Source organism: Bos indicus x Bos taurus, chromosome 23, assembly GCF_003369695.1.
Source record: "Bos indicus x Bos taurus breed Angus x Brahman F1 hybrid chromosome 23, Bos_hybrid_MaternalHap_v2.0, whole genome shotgun sequence".
NCBI lineage: Eukaryota > Metazoa > Chordata > Mammalia > Artiodactyla > Bovidae > Bos > Bos indicus x Bos taurus.
In genome coordinates, this window is record NC_040098.1 from 4,525,514 (window position 1) to 4,543,590 (window position 18,077).

An 18,077-nucleotide genomic window follows, 5' to 3' on the forward strand; every position below is an offset into this window, starting at 1 on the left:
CCGAGAGGGGTTCCCGTTTTATGCTAAGCATTCTTCTATTATCCTATTTGCATGGCTTTCATGATATATTTCCAGTCTTTCTTCAAGTCTTTGAAACGAGTGGTATTTTCTCCATTTTGCAGATGAAGAAAAGAAATTTTAGGGACTTTTATTAACTTGCTGCAGCCTATGGCCTTGCCAGGTGGCACACTGCTAAAGAATCCACCTGCCAATGCAGGAGACACAGGTTCAGTCCCTGGGTTGGGAAGATCCCCTGGAGAAGGAAATGGCAACCCACTCCAGTATTCTTGCCTGTGAAATCCCGTGGACAGAGGAGCCTGGCGGCCTACAGCCCATGGGGTGGCAAAGAGTCAGACACGACCGAGCGACTGAGCATGCACACACAGGGTTATTAGCAAGAGAGGGGGTGTGAGGCCAGGTCTTTCAGCCTTCAGAATCGGTGTGCTTTGAAACCACCTTGCTGAAGCTGGGAGGAACCTAAAGTTATGCTCATCGCCCTTCGTACCATCCTCACAGAACCGCGGCTCCTTAGGCCGCCTGTCTTTACGGGCCTCTCCTCCTGGCCCAGTCGCCCGGGTCTCTTCCACACACATCTATCTGTACTTGATTCACGCCTGACGTCACACCCTTGGTTCTCCACATTTTGCCTTTTCTGCCATCTGTCTTCTTTGCGAACCAGTTGTACTGTGTATCTCCTTGCCCCATATATTAAAAACACAGACAAATATAAATCAGAGATGAAGCAAAACAGATGAAACTCAGCCTTGTTTGCAGTAGTGCAGATCACTGCAACGCTGTTGGAAAGTGCCAGCATCCATCCGCAGGTGAGTGGATAAGCAAACTGGGGCATCCACACGGTGAAACACCGCTCTGTCATCCTAGGGAACAGATCACAAGTACATGGCGGCAACACGGATGAATCTGAAAAACGTGAGGCTGGCGGTGCCCTGGGGCCCGCGCCCCACAGTAGAAGCCGCCGCCCTGAAAGGCCCAGCTCCGCAACTGAGGAGTAGCTTCCGCTCAGCCCAGCTGGAGAGAAGACATGGGCGGCAGTGAAGGCCCAGCACAGCCGGGGGAAAAAAAAAAATCCCCCAAAGATGTGAGGCTGGGGACTTCTGGGTGGTCCCGTGCAGCGGGGGCTGTGGGCCAGTCCATGGTCTGGAAGCTGAGCTTCCACCGTCACAGAGCAGCTCTGCCTGCACTGCAACTGGAGAGTCCCTGTGTTGCAGTGAAGATCCCGCGTGACACAGAGAGGGTGCCGTGTGACGGTTGAGACCTGGCAGCCAAGTAAATAAACAAGTAGTTTTTAAAAATTGAGCCTTGATCATTAAAAAAAAAATGTTAGCCTGAGTGAAAGAAGCTACACTCAAATTGATTCTATTTATAAATTTCAGAACCTGTGAAACTGTAACAATCAAAATCACGTTGCCTTTGGGAGGGGTGTGGGGTGGGCTGCAAGGCGCACAGGAGTGTGGAAATATTTTCTGTCTTGTTTTGGGTGCCAGGCATCCTAGCAAACAGTTTTTGAAACTCTCTTAACTGAACACTTAGTATTTATTTTATTTTGTTTAAAAAGTAAAATAAGGCTGTGGTTCTTTTGCATAATTCATGGCATTTGTCATGCAGTTTTGACAGTTCTGGCTTCCAGTCTCTTTTCCCACCGGACAGAAGCAGGTATGGGACATGACATTTTGTAGGCATCCATGCCTGGCACTTTGTGATACTGGGGAGGAAGAAATATTTCTCTACCGTTCTAGGTTCTGCCTGGTCCAAGAATTAAATTGATAGGAAACAGGTTAACAGGAGAAAATTAAAAGTTTAATGACATGTATGCATGGGTCCCTTAAATTCCATCTGCAGCTGAAGACAAAAGAGGATAGGGAGGTGGGGGCTTGGGACTTTAAAGGCAAGAACGGGAGTTCACAAGAAGAGGGAAGAACAAAGGTTTGGTGAGTGAACGTTTGCTGGGCCAGGCAGACGCAGTGGGACACAGCGTGGACTCTGCCCCCGGCCCTGTTCCCTGACCACACGTAGCCGTATTCCTTGCAGATAACAGATAGCTCTGTTCTGGGAACAGGCCTTCTATCTAAATTCTTCAGTCAGCTAGGTGGAAGGTCAAAGTTTCTTCCTGAGTCTTTTGGGCATTGACTGTTTTCAGCTGGACAGAATCCACAGGCCAGAGAGGCCTTTTGGGTTGGCAGATTTTGTCCCTCTATGGTGGGTTCTTGAGATACTGTTGAATGCATGGAATACTACCTTCTGAAAAAACCTGGTCCATTAGGAAAAAAGAGTGTGTTTGGAATAGTGGGGGCTGAGGAGGATGTTTAACATGGTGTTTAGGTGCCTGGAAATCTAAGCTTCATAGAAGATGCAGATCAAGCCTTTATGAATTTAGTTACAGAGATTTGCCTACAAAAAAGTGAAGACTGAGTTTGTATATTTTTAGTGGTGTGCTTTGAATTTTTTAGCCTCTAGATGTCAGGTGATGCCTGCAGTTTAAACTAGCATGACTTCTCTAACCGTCTCCCCCTTGTTTTTGGAATAGCTTTGGACTGGAGCAGGTCTCTGACTCACATCTCTGACCTTAGGGCTGTGAAGGTACTTCATTGCTGGAATAAATCTGAGTTTACAGATTCCCTTTCAGCAGCCAGGCGGAGATGCTGAGCACCCAGTGGAGTTCTGGCTAGTGAGCTATGTGGTGGTGCCCTGCACTCTGGGGGAGCCAGAAGCTTGTCTTCTGGGAAGAACTCCCCATTTAAAGGCCGACTTTCAATGTCTGCCTGAGTCTGCTGGTTCACTCCCAGCCATCCGTGTTTACAGTGACACCAGGAGCAGTCAGGAATGGAAGGCATAAGACATTTTTGTACAAACTGAGGGGTTCTCAGCAAAACTCCCACATGAATGCCTGCTATACAACTTTTCCTTCCAACTGTAAAAAATACATTCCTTGAGGAAAAATGGGAAGAAAATACTGATGTTGTAACTGGCATTTTCATGTCCTGGAAACTGTGCACTGTCTGTTTAACGAAAGCGTGATCATTCTGTTCCCATGCTGGAACTGAGTTGCTTGCTTTTCTGTCCTTGGATATTGAAATTATTTCATATTTTTCTGTTAATAGGTAATAATTAATAAGAGCTTCATAAATTTTAAGTACCAGGCAAGGATTATATGTAGTGGTTTTTTTTTTTCACTGATAATCTTTTATTGTTATACAATATGAAGCAAAGAAGTTGTTAATTATCTAAAAATTTTATGGCCAGAAATTTTTAGAGCCACACGTAATAAACAGGGGAGCATGTGTAGAAGGACGAATGGGTTCTTTTTTAAAAAATCAATTTATTTTTTAACTGCACTGGATGGCCTGCAGGACCAAGAATTGAACCTGGGTGCTGCAGGGAAAGCTCTGGGTCCTAACCACCGGACCGCCAGAGAAGTCCTTTCATTTTGCTATTGAAGTAGAGTTGATTCACAATGTCATGTTGGTTTCAGGTATATTTAATGTTGAGATGACTCTTTCCTTGTATAAATCTCTGTCTGGGCTTTGGATTTTCTGTCACTGTATTCCAGAGGCAGCGTGGTCTCAGAGGTCAAGAGTGTGGGTGGTGAGCCCATCTGCTGTGGTTGATCCCAGATTCTCTCTACTAATGCAGTCAGTAGGAAAGAGAAAATAAGCTATGAGGTTTAGATTAAAAATCTTATATGTTAGACAGAAATATTTCCTCTATATTGATTTTCTTCTACAATATTGTATAAGAATATTCTTATACAAGAGTATTCTTGTGAATATTCAAGTTCATATTCTTATACAATATTCACTTGAGATATGGTACATATTCAGGGAGAAAGGGGGCAGGAGAGAGGCAGGCCCCTTACCTTTACTGACTCACCCTACTCCCTTCTGACTGCACGCAGTAACGTCCTGGTGCCTCGGTTTCCTCCACTGTGAGGGTGGAGGAGAACAGCAGATCTCCAGGGTGAAGTATCAAATGCTTAGGGCAGGGCGTGGCTCGGGAGGTGCTGGATTACTCAGGCATTATACTTGCTAAGTCAGAACACAGAGCATTGTGAGCATTATAAAGGCTCCCGTGTCACCATCACCAGCTTCCCAAAGGTGCCATCAGCAGCACCTCAGGGTGCCCGTTTTCCCACACAGTCAGCTGTTAGCAAAACTTTCTTGAGAGCCTCTGGTACCATTGGCACGTGATCCTTCAGGTTCTCTTTGTTCTTTGAGCCCTGACTTCCATTACGTAATGTATCATTAATAAATGTGCTTTGACTTTCATCTTATATGTTTTCTTCTTTTGGGGGGCCAGGATAGGCATGTTGGTTTCTTATAAAGACGGGTGGGGAGGGGTCACGGGATCGGAACGTTTGGAATCGCTCTTCTAATAGTATGTGATAGAGGTGCGTAGAGTCTTTAGAAACTCTGGGAAGTGTCTCTGAGGATCCGTTTTTTTCGAAACTTGCCTTTGGTTTTCAAGGAAGAAAACTTGGTTGAGAAGGCAAGAGTGCTGTAGGAAGTGGAGGCGTGGAAATGGTCAACCCAAGGTGATGCTCTGGTGGATAACCCGGGGAGAAGCTCTTTGCTACTCTGACTTCAGTCAGAGCTGTTTTCCCTCCTTTGTTATCTGGGGTGTTCTAGGTGAGCTCTGGTTGGGAGAATGCAGCCCTGGCTAACACGGGTTTGAAGATCTTCTCCGCACAAGAGGACGTAAGCCCCAGGGGGTGCTGTCCTGGCTCCCCAGATGCTTAATCATCTGCCGGCCTCTCTTGCTCTTCAGCGATCCTGGGAGGGCCTGTGGGGGGTGTGTGGTGGTGGTTACGGTAGGGGTGATGGGGGTGATTATCATGGTGGGGGTGATGGGGTGGTGATAGTTGATGGGGTGGGTGATGGGGTGGGAGTGATGGGGTGATGGGGTGGTGATAGTGATGGGGTCGGGGTGATGGGGGTGGGGGTAGGGGTGATGGGGTGGCAGTTGGTGGCTGGGGTGGGGTGATGGGGGTGGTGATAGTGATGGGGTGGGGGTGATGGGGTGATGGGGGTGGGGATAGTAGTGATGGGGGTGGGGATAGTAGTGATGGGTGGGGTGATGGGGTGATGGGGTGGTGATAGTGATGGGGTGGGGGTGATGGGGGGGGATAGTAGTGATGGGGGTGGGGGTAGGGGTGATGATGGTGGGGTGGTAGTTGGTGGCTGGGGTGGGGGTAATGGTGTGATAGTAGTGATGGGGGTGGGGGTAGGGGTAGGGGTGATGGGGTGGTAGTTGGTGGCTGGGGTGGGGTGATGGGGGTGGTGATAGTGATGGGGTGGGGATAGTAGTCATGGGGGTGGGGGTGATGGTGGGGTGGTAGTTGGTGGCTGGGGTGGGGTGATGGGGGTGGGGACAGTGTAGGGGGGTTGGGGGGGAAACGGTAGTGAGTGTGGTGGTTATGGTGGTGGTGATGGGGTGGGGTGGGTCATGGCAGAGCCCTTCTGGGGTGCGTTGAGTCACCTGGTTTGTGGCTCCTGAAGTGCACGGGCATGCTTCCTGATTCTGTAACTGAGACAGGTGCCCCCACAAGCTGTAAGCTACCCTGAAATAAAAGCCCTGGGCAGGAGGCAGTCTCTCTGTGAAACAAGCCTCTGTTGATGTTTTCCCAGTGGCTTGGGGTCTTGTTTTTTATCTCCACCCTCTTAGCCTGCCGCTGACTCCCTCTGGGTCTAGCCCAGCTCTTACAGGAGGGAAAGTACACGTGAGTCACCCTGTAATTCCACAGCCTCGGGCGAGTGTAACACAGATGGAGCCCTGTGCAGACTTTGTGTCCTGCGTGGTGCCTCAGAACAGCCGCGGTCACGTACCTTCCAGCAGTGTAGCTGCACCCGGAAGGTTCTTGGTGTTCTCGTGTTCCTGTGTTCTTAGGATGCTCAGGGGGACAAGGTAGATTAAAAGCAGATGCTGGCAGTTTTATATCCTTGGCCAATTCTTGGCCAGTCGTGAGAACAGATACCAGCGAAGTCTTCTTCCGAGCAGAACGCATCAGTGCCGTTTGGTTTCCAGCCGCCGACCCTATGGATCCTGTCCCGGGTCCACAGCTGCCGCCCCTGACAGCGAGCACGCGGCCGAGGCTGACGGTGCGGGAGGCTCCGGAGGGCGTCTGCGGGCGGGCTTCCTGCGGCTATTGTTCCGGGTCAGCCCTGCCTCAGCTTGCGGAGCACATTCCCCCGGCCCTGCCTCGGGATTGCGGACAACCTGGGCAGAACCGGACTGCGTTTCGTTCCATGGCGATTACACTTGGGGGGTGATTGCTGAATATTTTCTGTTACGGGTTCTCCTTTCAAGATCTCTAAAGACTCATCACTGCGTATCCCAGCCTGGGCGCAGCCCTCTGAGGAGGCGTCACCAGCTGCTCCGCCCTTCTCCCCCAGCCTCCAGCCCACTCCGCTCCCCATTCTCCCTCTCCCCTCCCCCATCTTCCATTCCCGTCCCCCTCCCCTCCCCCTCCCTCCATCCCCTCTCCCCGCAGCCTCCATCCCTCCCCCCTCCTCCCCATCCCCTCCCCGTCCCCTATCTTCCATCCCCCTCCCCTCCCCTATCTTCCATCCCCCTCCCCTCCCCTATCTTCCATCCCCTCCCCTCCCCTCCATCCCCATCACCCCTCCCTCCATCCCCTCTCCCCCAGCCTTCAGCCCTCCCCCCTCCCCTCCCCCTCCCCTATCTTCCATCCCCCTCCCCCTCCATCCCCATCCCCCCCATCCCCTCTCCCCCCAGCCTCCAGCCCTCCCCCCTCCCCCTCCCCTCGATCCCCTCCCCCCTCCCCTCCCCTCCCCCTCCATCCCCCCTCTCCTGCCCCTCCCCCTCGTCCCTCCCCTGCCCCGTCCCCCCTTCCCCTCCCCCCTCAGGACCAGCAGCCTGAGGCAGGTGCCCGCAGTGCGGGTATTTCTCTCCATGTTCAGATCCCGGTGGGTGCGCCTGCCCGTGTCTGTCTTTTCTCTGTGTCTTCTCTAGAGAGAGTTGTTTACTCACCAAGTCCTGTCCGACTCTTTGGAGACCCCATGGGCTGTACCCCGCCAGGCTTCTCCGTTCATGTCCATGGGACTCTCCAGGCAAGGAGACTGGAATGGGGTGCCGTTTCCTTCTCCAGGGGGTCTTCCCTACCCAGGAACCCAGCCTACTTCTCCTGCAGAGTATTCGATACATAAATAAATAAAAACCATGAAACACTTTTTCTCTCACAGTTGTTAATAGTCCTACACAGCACATCTTTCTTGTAAAAGGTAGAAACACTCCATCTAGAAAGATGCAAAATGAAATGTGAAATTTACCAGCACCCGCCCCCCGCCTTCTAGTTTCAGCCCCTTTGATGAAATGGCTCTTTCTCAATTTGGTGTATATTCCCTCTCTCTCTCTCTCTCTCTCTCTCTCTCTATATATATATATATATATATATATATATATAATTTTGCATTTTTCCCACTTAACTGTATATCTTGCAATCTTTTTATGTCATGTTGTACACGTTTTCCCTTGTTAGTATTCTAGAAGGTGGATTAGGTATAATTCATTCATCTAGTCTACTGACTGACACTTAAGTGGTTTCATGTATTTTGCTACAGTAAACATCTTTGTATGCTGATCATATATACACAAATATTTCTTTAGATTTACTACACGTAGAATTGTTCATGCAGAAAGTTGTTTTCATTTGTAATGGATCCTGGCAAATTGCCCTCATAATTTTTTTTTTTTGCCATTGCACATATGGAGCTGTCTGCCTCTGCTTTAGTTACTGTCATTCTTATAAAATTTATGCTGGTATGAAATATTTTGCTTCGTGTACGTTTCTTGATTGGAAGGCTGGGGGAGCCTTTCCCTGAGTCTTTTTCATTCCTTCTTTGAATTGTGTGCTGACATCATTTGTAGTAGGGGAGGGACTGTCTTTTTATCTTATTGATTACTAATGGGATTTTTCATCTACTTCGGATATTCTTGGTGTGTATTATATCTATAGCATATATTTTCTTTGTCATTTTTTAAACTTCATTTATAGCATCTGTTGTATCAGGGCTTCATCAGATTTGTCAGCCATTGATATGTTCATTTTTGGGGGGGTGTAACTAGTTTTGAAACCCTCTTCCTACCCAACTATTTTAAAACATAATTTTTAATACTTTCTTCTAAATGGTTTAACTTTTTCTCATTCTCCTTTCTGGTATTGTATAGTTTCTTGATATACTGTCAGGGAGGATACATCTGAAGATTGTATTATGCTGTGTGTCTGAGGTACATTGTCAGCACCGTCTCCTTTTTAAGCTGTCTTCATTTCCTTGGGAGAAAGTTTAAGGATTTCTAAAAGAATAAAGACCTTCTCTATGAAGATGATCATTTAGATGTGTCTCCTTTTGAAGTGTGGCTTTTAACCATGCTTAGATCTAGCAATAAACTGTAGATCATGCTCTGACCAAGGAGCACCTGTGATTGAAAATAATGTCAATTTCATTTCGATTCAGATCTTAACAAATAATAGTTATAAAAAACACTCAGAAAAATCATCAGCGTTGGGAATTTAAACAGATAAAAGCAGTAATGATAAAAGGAGACCCCTAGAGTTTTGATGCTGTCATTTCTTGTAGAAGAGGAAGAATTCTGTTTAAGCGAAGAAGAATTGAGAATGAAGAAAAGAGAACCTCTCTCCCCCAGAGTGTTAAACTGCATACATCATGCAGAGCACGAGATGTGCTGTGATTGGAAGAAAGGACCGCAGATCTGGACCAGGCTCCTTGGTGGGGGACCAGTTGTAGGCTTGAAGTCAGTGGAACTTTGAGGTCATGACTAAGCTGAGGAGTTACTGGGAAATAACACTGGTCTACTAACTCTCTTCCATGGAGTCCTGGGATAGTTTGCAATCTTATTCTTTCTAATGATGAATAGATCAGTGGCGTGATTTTGGTGGAATTGTCCTGAAGAGTCTTGCTTTTAACAAAGTGGGCTGGGGGAAAGCTTGGCTAGGGCTCCAAGATATCCAGTTTCTTCCTTTCCATCCGTGGTCCCCCAGAGGTTGGGCACACAGACCAATGGACCAGCTGGAAATTGGATGTCAGCTGTGCTCATGGGGACATCATGATGCTTCTGTTATTGGGGAAGAGTTTTCAACCAAAATGGGATTGCGCCTTCAATCTCCAGTCCCAGTGTCGTTGGTCGAGACCCCTGTGGGTGAAGGTCCTGACAGGTGGGCGGGGCTGCTGTTACTGGGATGAGGCCCAGGGCCCGAGTGATGGGGGGCGAAGCTCACGGCAGGGGTAGGGACCATGGCATCAGGCCTGACTCCCGCCCTGCCCCATTCCTGCCCACCCGAGCTTCCTGGTCACAGCCTGTCAGTCTCAGAAGCTGGTCGTCTCAGTAATCCCAGCTGTTTCTTCCAGCCAGTTTTCCTTCTTCTGTAACAAATCTTACAGCTTCCCCCCACTGTTTGCACCGTCTTATATCACAGAGGTGCTTCCTGGCAGGAGCAGGGAAATTCCCTAGACGCCCTTTTCCTCTGCCTCCTGTCTTCCCTCACATGGACTCCACACTTTATCTTGTCTTTTCCCTCTGCTCCCCTTCCATCTGTCTGTCCCTTCTCTCTCTCTGTTTGGATAGAGCCTTTTGCCAGGTGGCTCCTAGTCTTCCAAAATTCACACCTGACTGTTATTAGTAAATGCAGAGGTCTCATCCTTGTCCTAAATTCCAGTGTGACCCCCTGGGAAGCCCTCCTGAGTATCCTTCCTACACCCTCTAGAATCACTGATCTGCAGAAGGTGAATTCCATCTTTTGTGTATCCCCACCACTGAAGATTTGGCCACGCCTCACCTTTTCCTTTTTGTTAGTTTATTTTTTAAAAGCTGGCATTTTGTTTTCTGAGTATGAAACGATAATATTGCAATACGCTCTTGCAAATTGCATCTTCTCCCCACCCTCTGCCCTTGGTGGCTGTGTGATCCTGGGCAAATGTTTAAGCTCTAAGCGCTTCAGATCCTGCTGTGAGTGGGTGGCGTGATCCCATGACGGATTTTGTTCGCATGCCTGGCAGTCTATGTGTGTTACATGTCTGTAGGTAAAAATAGTACCTGGCACATAGCAGCCTCTCCCTGAGTGTTTGCTAACGTTATCACAGTCTTTCAAGAAAGTAGGTAGGCTGAGGCTTTTTGGTAGTGGAGTTTGGGGCTCTGAAACAGACAATTGAAATGGGAGAGAAAGTGAAGGATACTTTAAACTTTTGTAGAAGTTGATATAATTTTGTCACAATCTATTTAGAGTAGAGTTAGCCATCATACTTGAACATTTCAAAGCACATTCAAAGCCACTGTTCACCTGGCTTTGTCTTTCCCCTTGGCCTGGTCAAAGAGGCAGGTTCCCTGTTGCCAAATGTTTGTTGTTTGTGGAATTACTGTTTGCACAGTTTTTATTCGAGCAGGTCTGTTTGCCTAATGTCTCAGACAAACAGAGTTGTGCTGAGGACACTTGGTCTGGTGTTTCTTTAGAACAAAGGTCCTCATTTCTTGACATTTTTCTTCATGCTTGAAAGTGAAGTCCTTTTAAATTGGAGACTCCTTGTTTTTCCTGCATTATTAGATTGGGGCTTCTGTCATGGTGACACAGAAAAGAAGTGGGTTTTGGCATCAGATTTCAGGTCCCACTTAGGCTCTGAAATCTCAGGCTAGTTTCTTAATCTCCCCAACCTTGTTTGTGACATCATTAAAATGTGGATGTACCATCCAGCTCCAAGACTCATGGTGAGATTCACGTGGAAATGTGTGAGGGTACAGAAAGAAACACCTGCCGGTGGCATTTCCCCTGAAGGACTTGTGTCCAGCCTATAAGCTCAGCTTCCTGTGTAAATCACCTTCATGTAGTGCGTGTCAGAGATGAGTTAAACTAGTTGAGCTGGTTGTTTTTTTCTTTATTTATTAATCCCGGGGGAATCCTGCCTGGGGTGTTAGAGGAGGGAATGTGATGAGCTGGTGCTGCAGTGAAATCTAACATCTGATTGGTTTGCCCGGTTGCAAAAAAAGTTAGGCAAGCACAACTTTGTTTTCGAGGGACTTCATTTGAACAGCTCTTAGGGTCAAAGGAGAAAGAGATGATTTAGTTTCTTTTTAGTAAGAGTTGTCTGCGTCCCCGGCAAAATAGTGGTGGAGGCGGGCTTTGCTCATGTTTGCTTAAAAGGGGGAGTTGACTGCTTGTGAGTGGGAGTGTCTAGTCAGTGTTTTCCCTCCTGTCCAGAAACTTGCCAGGACTCTGACACATGAGTGCTGGTACGGAAAGCTTAGGGAGCTGCCGGATAGATTTCCCGCGGAAGGATGGGCCAGGTCCTGAGGGACGATGGAGACTGGAACTCGAGGCTGGTGGCGCTGATGTGCTGCATGGGTCAGTAGCCACCTGTCCACTGGCCTCCGCGCTGCAGGGTCGGGGAGGGGGTGCGGTGCAGGACCCGATGGGCCCCACGGCGGGGCTGTCGTAGACTGCGGGGCTCCTTTCAGAGTCTGGGCGGGCTTCCATGACCACTCCTGCAGCTCCCTGGACAGGACTTCCCCCTCGTTGTTGGATCTAGGGCACGCACTGAGATACTCCTATAGTTATTTTATGGGTGATACAAAGTGGTTTAGCTTTGATTGGATTTTGCCGAAGACCAGACAGTGTAAGTTGTAATAATCGGTACTCTTTTTATACTTTTTGTTTTTTCAAACTCTGCTATTGTTTGCCTTCTTTGTCATTGTGGAATGTTCAGCCACGTCGTACTTTATGAGGTGATCATAAATGTATGTTTTCATTTAAGACGTACTCTCTAAATGAAGTACTTTTCCAATAGAGGAATGTTTTACAGCTCCATTGAGAAAAATAGTTTGTAAAACAAGCAGAATCAGTTAATAACTCGAGAGTCTTTTCCTTTGTGTTGCCTTAGCAACATCACCCTAAATATAAACCTCAGCGTTAGACCTCCCTCACTGAAGTGAAAGAAAGAGCCATTATGAAACTTATAATTGGAAAATTAGATGCTGTCATCTTGAATACTCCCTCTTGAAATAATGTGTGTGGAAAGTGGTAGATCACTGTCTGCCCAGACTTCAGTTATTCCCGGGTTGTAAGTTGCTTTCTAAAAGAAAGTAGAGGCCCTGAGTCCACGTTAACTCTTTCCTTATTACCGTAGCATCCTGGGAGCCTTTGAGGGTAAAAGACCATCCTTTGGTGTACTTGAAGGGGGCTCATCTAGGGTTACCATGGCTTAAAAGGTTAGGTTATTACTGTTAGAAAACAGTATCAGAATCTATGAATCCTGTGTTATTTATTTAGTTCAGGTTAGTCTTCGTGCCTTACCCACTACTTCAGTTGTGGACCGTAATCCCCAGATACTACCTCAGTATCGACCTGCTAAATGTCTAACACCCACCTTACATTTTCAATAGTGCTTTTGAGCTACTATCAACCACAACAAAATGTCAGTGATCGAAAAAGCCTTTATATGGTTGTATTATGTGAATAAGTCGCATTATTTGATTATTTGATGTAATCAGCTTTCTTGATCTGTCACATGGCTAAGAAATTAACCAATACGTGAGTAGTTTTTAAGAACTTGTGTTCTGTTCTTCCTGTTCCTTAAAATATAGGACTGGTTTTTATTAATTTGAGAAAATAAATATATATTTAAAAGGAAAAATCAGAATTTAATAATCATTAAATATCATATAATTAGATTCCAATTTTTCATTGTAAATTATGCAATTAACATATCAATGCACATGGCTTTCCATGACCCAAGACATATATTTTTTTATTTTTAAATTTATTTTTTTGAAGTCTGCTGCTGCTGCTGCTAAGTCACTTCAGTCACGTCCGACTCTGTGCCGACCCCATAGACGGCAGCCCACCAGGCTCCCCCATCCCTGGGATTCTCTAGGCAAGAGTACTGGAGTGGGGTGCCATTTCCTTCTCCAGTGCATGAAAGTGAAAAGTGAAAGTGAAGTCGCTCAGTCCTGACCCCATGGACTGCTGCCTACCAGGCTCCTCTGTCCATGGGATTTTCTAGGCAAGAGTACTGGAGTGGGGTGCCATTGCCTTCTCTGACCTGGGAGGCTACTTAGGTTCTTTCTGATCACTTTAGAGATAGCAAGGCTGAAAGATATTTAAAACGTCACTATTGCTTCAAGAGATGTAATAATGATAGTGATATATACCACTGTATCTAAGTATATAGGGGATTATACCTTGTTATTCTGAGGAGGATTGTCCTTTGAGAAACATAATTAATTCACATCACGGGCCTATGTTTGTTGAGTGCACTAAAGCTTCATGGCCTCTACTGTGGGGTAGATAAAGATGACTAAGGTCTGGGTCATGCCCCAGGGGACTCGCAGGGGAATTCATAAATATTTTGTGGATGGTGATATTGGTTAACAATTATTGATGCAATTGGTCTTGGCAGAGTAGTTATATGCACAATGCCTGTGGTTCTTATGTTGGGGATCAGGCCAGTTTCTTTTCTCGGGTGTGGACCACATGGCACATGGGGTCCTGGTTCCCCAACCAGGGACCCAGCCCTCGCCCCTGTGGAAGCTTGGAGTCCTAACCACTCTCTGGATTGCCCGGGAAGTCCCAAGGCAAGTTTAATAATTTTAGCATAAATTCTAAGCATTTATATTCAGATTCAGCAACCTTCTATCTCCTTGGTCAGCTTTTCTAGTCTTTAATACCCAGTGTGAAGTTAAGAATGAGACTAACCCTGGTGATCTGCTGGTTGGGACACCATGCTCACCGCAGGGGGTACAGCTTCAGTCTCTGGTTGGCGGAAATGGGATCCCATGTGCCGCAGCCAAAAAAAGTTAGGCTAGAGGTTTGCTCACTGAAAGGGAGTGTATTATTGACAGTACCCAGCGATAGTCTCTGTTCAGGTGTCTTTCTGGTTCCCCCTGACGTTGATGGGAAGTGGGAAGGGTTTCCAGGGGATACTTTGGGGAACAAATGCTTGTGAAACATGAGAGAGACTACGTGGTCTGCCCCCTTCCGTTCTTGATGGCATTAAAGGGTAAGAGAGCTCTAAGTAACATGCCATCACTAGGTAGCTTGCAAAGATGTGGATCTGAACAAACTTTTGGATTGCTTTACTGAAAATTATTTATTCATTTCCTTATCATTGAACATTTATTTTTTTCCAAAACTTTTGTCTTGAAATAGTTACACTGATTTATATTGTCATAGATACATTTTGTGCACAACCATCATTCTAGTTGTAGGATAAATTTTAGAAGTGGGCTTGCTGGGATACGTCATCTATATTTTTAAGGCTTTTTATATTTATTGGCAAATTGTCCTAGAGCAGCACTCTCCAGTAGAAATGTTTGTGATGGTGGGAATGTTCTTTATCTGTATTGTCCAGTGTTAGCCAGTACACACTTGAGTTGTGACTGGGTAATAAAAGAACTGAATTGTTCATTTTATTTTGTTTTAATTAAATTCAGAGTTTAATAGCCATATATGTGACTCATGACTAGAGTGTTGACAGTGAAGTTCTAGAGGATTTAAACCGAAGTACATTTCCAATAGCAATGTGTATGTGTGTATATACACACCCACTGTATGTGTATATATATATGTATATTGTAGGGGGCGACAGAGGAAGAGATGGTTAATAGCATCACTGACTCAATGAACATGAATTTGAACAAATTCTGGGAGGTACTGGGGGACAGAGGAGCCTGACATGCTGCAATTCATGGGATTGCAACGAATCAGACTTGACTGAGCAACTGAACAACAGTATATACACATACATACTATATGCATATATGTGCGTGCTTAGTTGCTCAGTTGTGTCCGACTCTTTAAGACCCTATGGACTGTAGCCCCCCAGGCGGCTCTGTCCATGGGATTTCCCAGGTAAGAATACTGGAGTCGGTTGCCATTTCCTTCTCCAGGGGATCTTCTCAGCCCAGGGATTGAACCCATGTCTCCTGGGTCTCCTGCACTGCAGGCAGAGTCTTTACTGCTGAGCCACTGGGGAAGCTCCACTGTTCCTTTGTCAATATGAATTTATTTTTTCATAAAATCTTGGCAACTTGATAGGTTAAAAAGCTTATTTTTATTACTTTATTATTTTGTATATTTTATGTTATATACATTTATATATATAACTATTTACATATATTGTTATTTTATTATTATTTGCTAGTGAGGTTGAGTACCCGTGGGCATTTAATTTTTCATTTAAAAATTTTATTAATTTCATTTCATAAATTTTAATCATCTTCATTGTTTGCCTTTTTTTGCCCAGTTATACTTTATGATACTCATTTTTTTCTTTTTTATTTGTGTTTTTTGTGTTAATAGTAACTAATAGATATTTTTCCCAGTTGACATATACCAGACTTTTTGTTTATGTTTAAATTAGTATAAGGCATATAAATACTTTTCATACATAGGACAACCATTTCTTTTTTTAAAAATTTTATAGGATTATAGTTGATTTGCAATGTTGTGTTGGAGAAGGCAGTGGCACCCCACTTCAGTACTCTTGCCTGGAAAATCCCATGGATGCAGGGGCCTGGTAGGCTGCAGTCCATGGGGTCGTGAAGAGTTGGACACAACTGAGTGACTTTTCACTTTCATGCATTGGAGAAGGAAATGGCAACCCACTCCAGTGTTCTTGCCTGGAGGATCCCAGGGACGGCGGAGCCTGTTGGGGTCGCATAGAGTTGGACACGACTGACGTGACTTAGCCGCAGCAGCAGGAGTGTGTTAGTTTCAAGTGTGCAGCAGTGTGCTTCAGTTACACATATGCATATGTTCATTCTTTCTGAGATTCGTTTCCCATATAGGTTATCACAGAATATTGAGTAGAGTTCCCTAGGCTATACAGTAGATCCTTGTTGATTGTCTATCTGATATATAGTAGTGTGTGTATGTTAATCCCAAACTCTTGATTTATCTCCCATTCCATATTTCCCCTTTGGTAACTGTAAGTTTGTTTTTGACACCTGTAAGTCTGTTTCTGTTTTGTAAGGAAGTTCATTTGCATCACCTTTTAAATCAGCAAAGCGATTCAGTTTTTTATATATATATATATATATATATATATTCCTTCTTGTATCCCTTTCCTCACAGTTTATCACAGGATGTTGAATGTAGTCCCCTGTGCTGTACAGTAGGGCCTAGTGTATCCATCCTGTGTAACCGTTTGCATCTGCTGATCCCACACTCCCACTGCTTCCCCCACCCCCTTGGCAACCACGTCTGTTCTCTATGTCTGTGAGTCTGTTTCTGTTTCATAGGTTGATCTGTATCATTTTAGGTTCCACATTTAGGTGACATCATATGGCATTTGTCTTTCTGTGTCTGACTTTCTTCACGCAGTGTGGGACTCTCTAGGTCCGTCTGTGTTGCTATAGCATCACTCTTTTTATGGCTGAGTAGTATTCCATCGTGTGTATGTACTGCGGCTTTATCCACTCATCTGTCAGTGGACACTTAGATTGTTTTCACTTCTTGGCTGTTGTAAACGCTGCTGCTGTGAAGATTGTGGTGCATGCGTCTTTTGGAATTATGGTTTTCTTGGATCTGTGCCTGGGAGTAGGATTGTAGGATCATATGGTTGCCCTGTTTTTAGGCAAGCATTTTCAGAGACACTTCTTTCTGTTAAAGTAGTTTATGGGGACTCAGGGACGAAGAATGAGGAGGGAAAGAGATGAAGAGAGTGAGGCCTGTTTGCCCCCAAGGAAGGGATGGAGATGTGGACCAGTGAGAGGAAAGGAAAGAGGACTGCAGAGGGGAGAGGAAGAGCCATCCCCAGATGCAGAGAGAGGAGGACGGAACAGCACAGCAAGGATTCCTGCCTTGGAGCAGGACAGGGAGCGGGTGTGGCTACCAGCCTCCTCTCTAGGCGTTGGAGATCAGGGTTCTCTTTGAAATGATAACTTGATGAGCCAGAGTATTCTAGTGCACTCCTAAATCATAAGACCCCCCTCACTGTTCTCTGAACCATGTCTAGAAACCAGGACGGCATCACCCTCCATGCCAAGGATCTAGTGAGGGGTTCCGTTGTTACCAGATGGTTCAACACAGGGAATCTAACAGAGAGGCCGCTTGGTTTGTAATTCAAGCTAGAGGACATGAATTCAGTCATGCCTTTCAACTTTACGTGTTTGCGAACTAATCATCGACACATCTTTTAACTGCTGGAGGTCTTGGTTTCCTCTTCTGTGAGATGGAAATGACCCTACCTTTTGTGATCTTGAAGACCAAGTGGGATGTTATCTGTGACCAAGTGCTTTGGAAGTTCATGCAAGGGCTTGCCCTAAGCTGGTGGCGACGGAGGGGGTGAGAGGGCTTCTTGGTGGTGGCGGCGGTGAGGGGAGAGGGTGGTGCAGCAGAGGTCAGTGCTGGCAGACGCCGTATTAGGAAGAGGTCTCTCAAACCTCACGATGTAAATGCAAGTGCACTGAAGAGTACCTTTTGAACATCTTACTTTTCTTTATTTGCATTATGATAATGAAGGTCTCCTCTTCCTGGATTTTTACCAACCTCCTTTTATATCTTTTCTCCCCCTTGCAGATGAACGGGACAAAGTTCAAAAGAAAACATTTACAAAATGGATAAATCAGCATCTCATGAAGGTCAGTGTGCGTTTCTTTTGCATCTTGGGATGGTTTTGCAGACTTTAATTTATTGTACAGTACTTTAGTATATGGCTCTGAAGAAAAACCTTTCAGTGTCAGCTGCCGAGTTTCAGTTCTAGAGTATTTCATGTTCATTTCAGGCATCTGTTGTTACTTGGTGTGTGGCCTGCGGGTCCTGATGGGGGTTGGAGACGACTGCCCAGTGATGGCGGTTCGGTCTGTGACCTCAGTCCAACCTCTTATTATTAGACTCTCAAAAATCTCCGCAGGTTACATGTTAGGGCATTATAAACTGCAATTTTTAATAACCTTTTTTTTTCCTCTCAAGACTGCAGGCAAGTTCTGGTGTCAGGTTTATGTGAATGGTGGAGAGTTAGGTGGGAATAAAGATGGGTTATAGACAGAAGTCTAGACTCAGTTTTCTTATACTTAATGTGAACCAGAAGTTGATG

General features: G+C 45.8%; 1 protein-coding gene across 22 annotated transcripts in view; it reads left to right on the top strand.

Annotated features, from left to right (window-relative positions):
* Positions 1–18,077, top strand: part of DST (dystonin) — a 520,430-nt gene that overhangs the window by 206,369 nt on the left and 295,984 nt on the right. For 21 of the 22 annotated variants that reach the window (XM_027524344.1, XM_027524350.1, XM_027524347.1 and 18 more), the window contains one exon: positions 17,561–17,622. In XM_027524344.1, the coding sequence (XP_027380145.1) occupies positions 17,561–17,622 (62 nt within the window). Of the gene's footprint in view, positions 1–11,304; positions 11,387–17,560; positions 17,623–18,077 lie in introns of those variants that run through there. The other variant, XM_027524358.1, reaches the window with a different exon arrangement.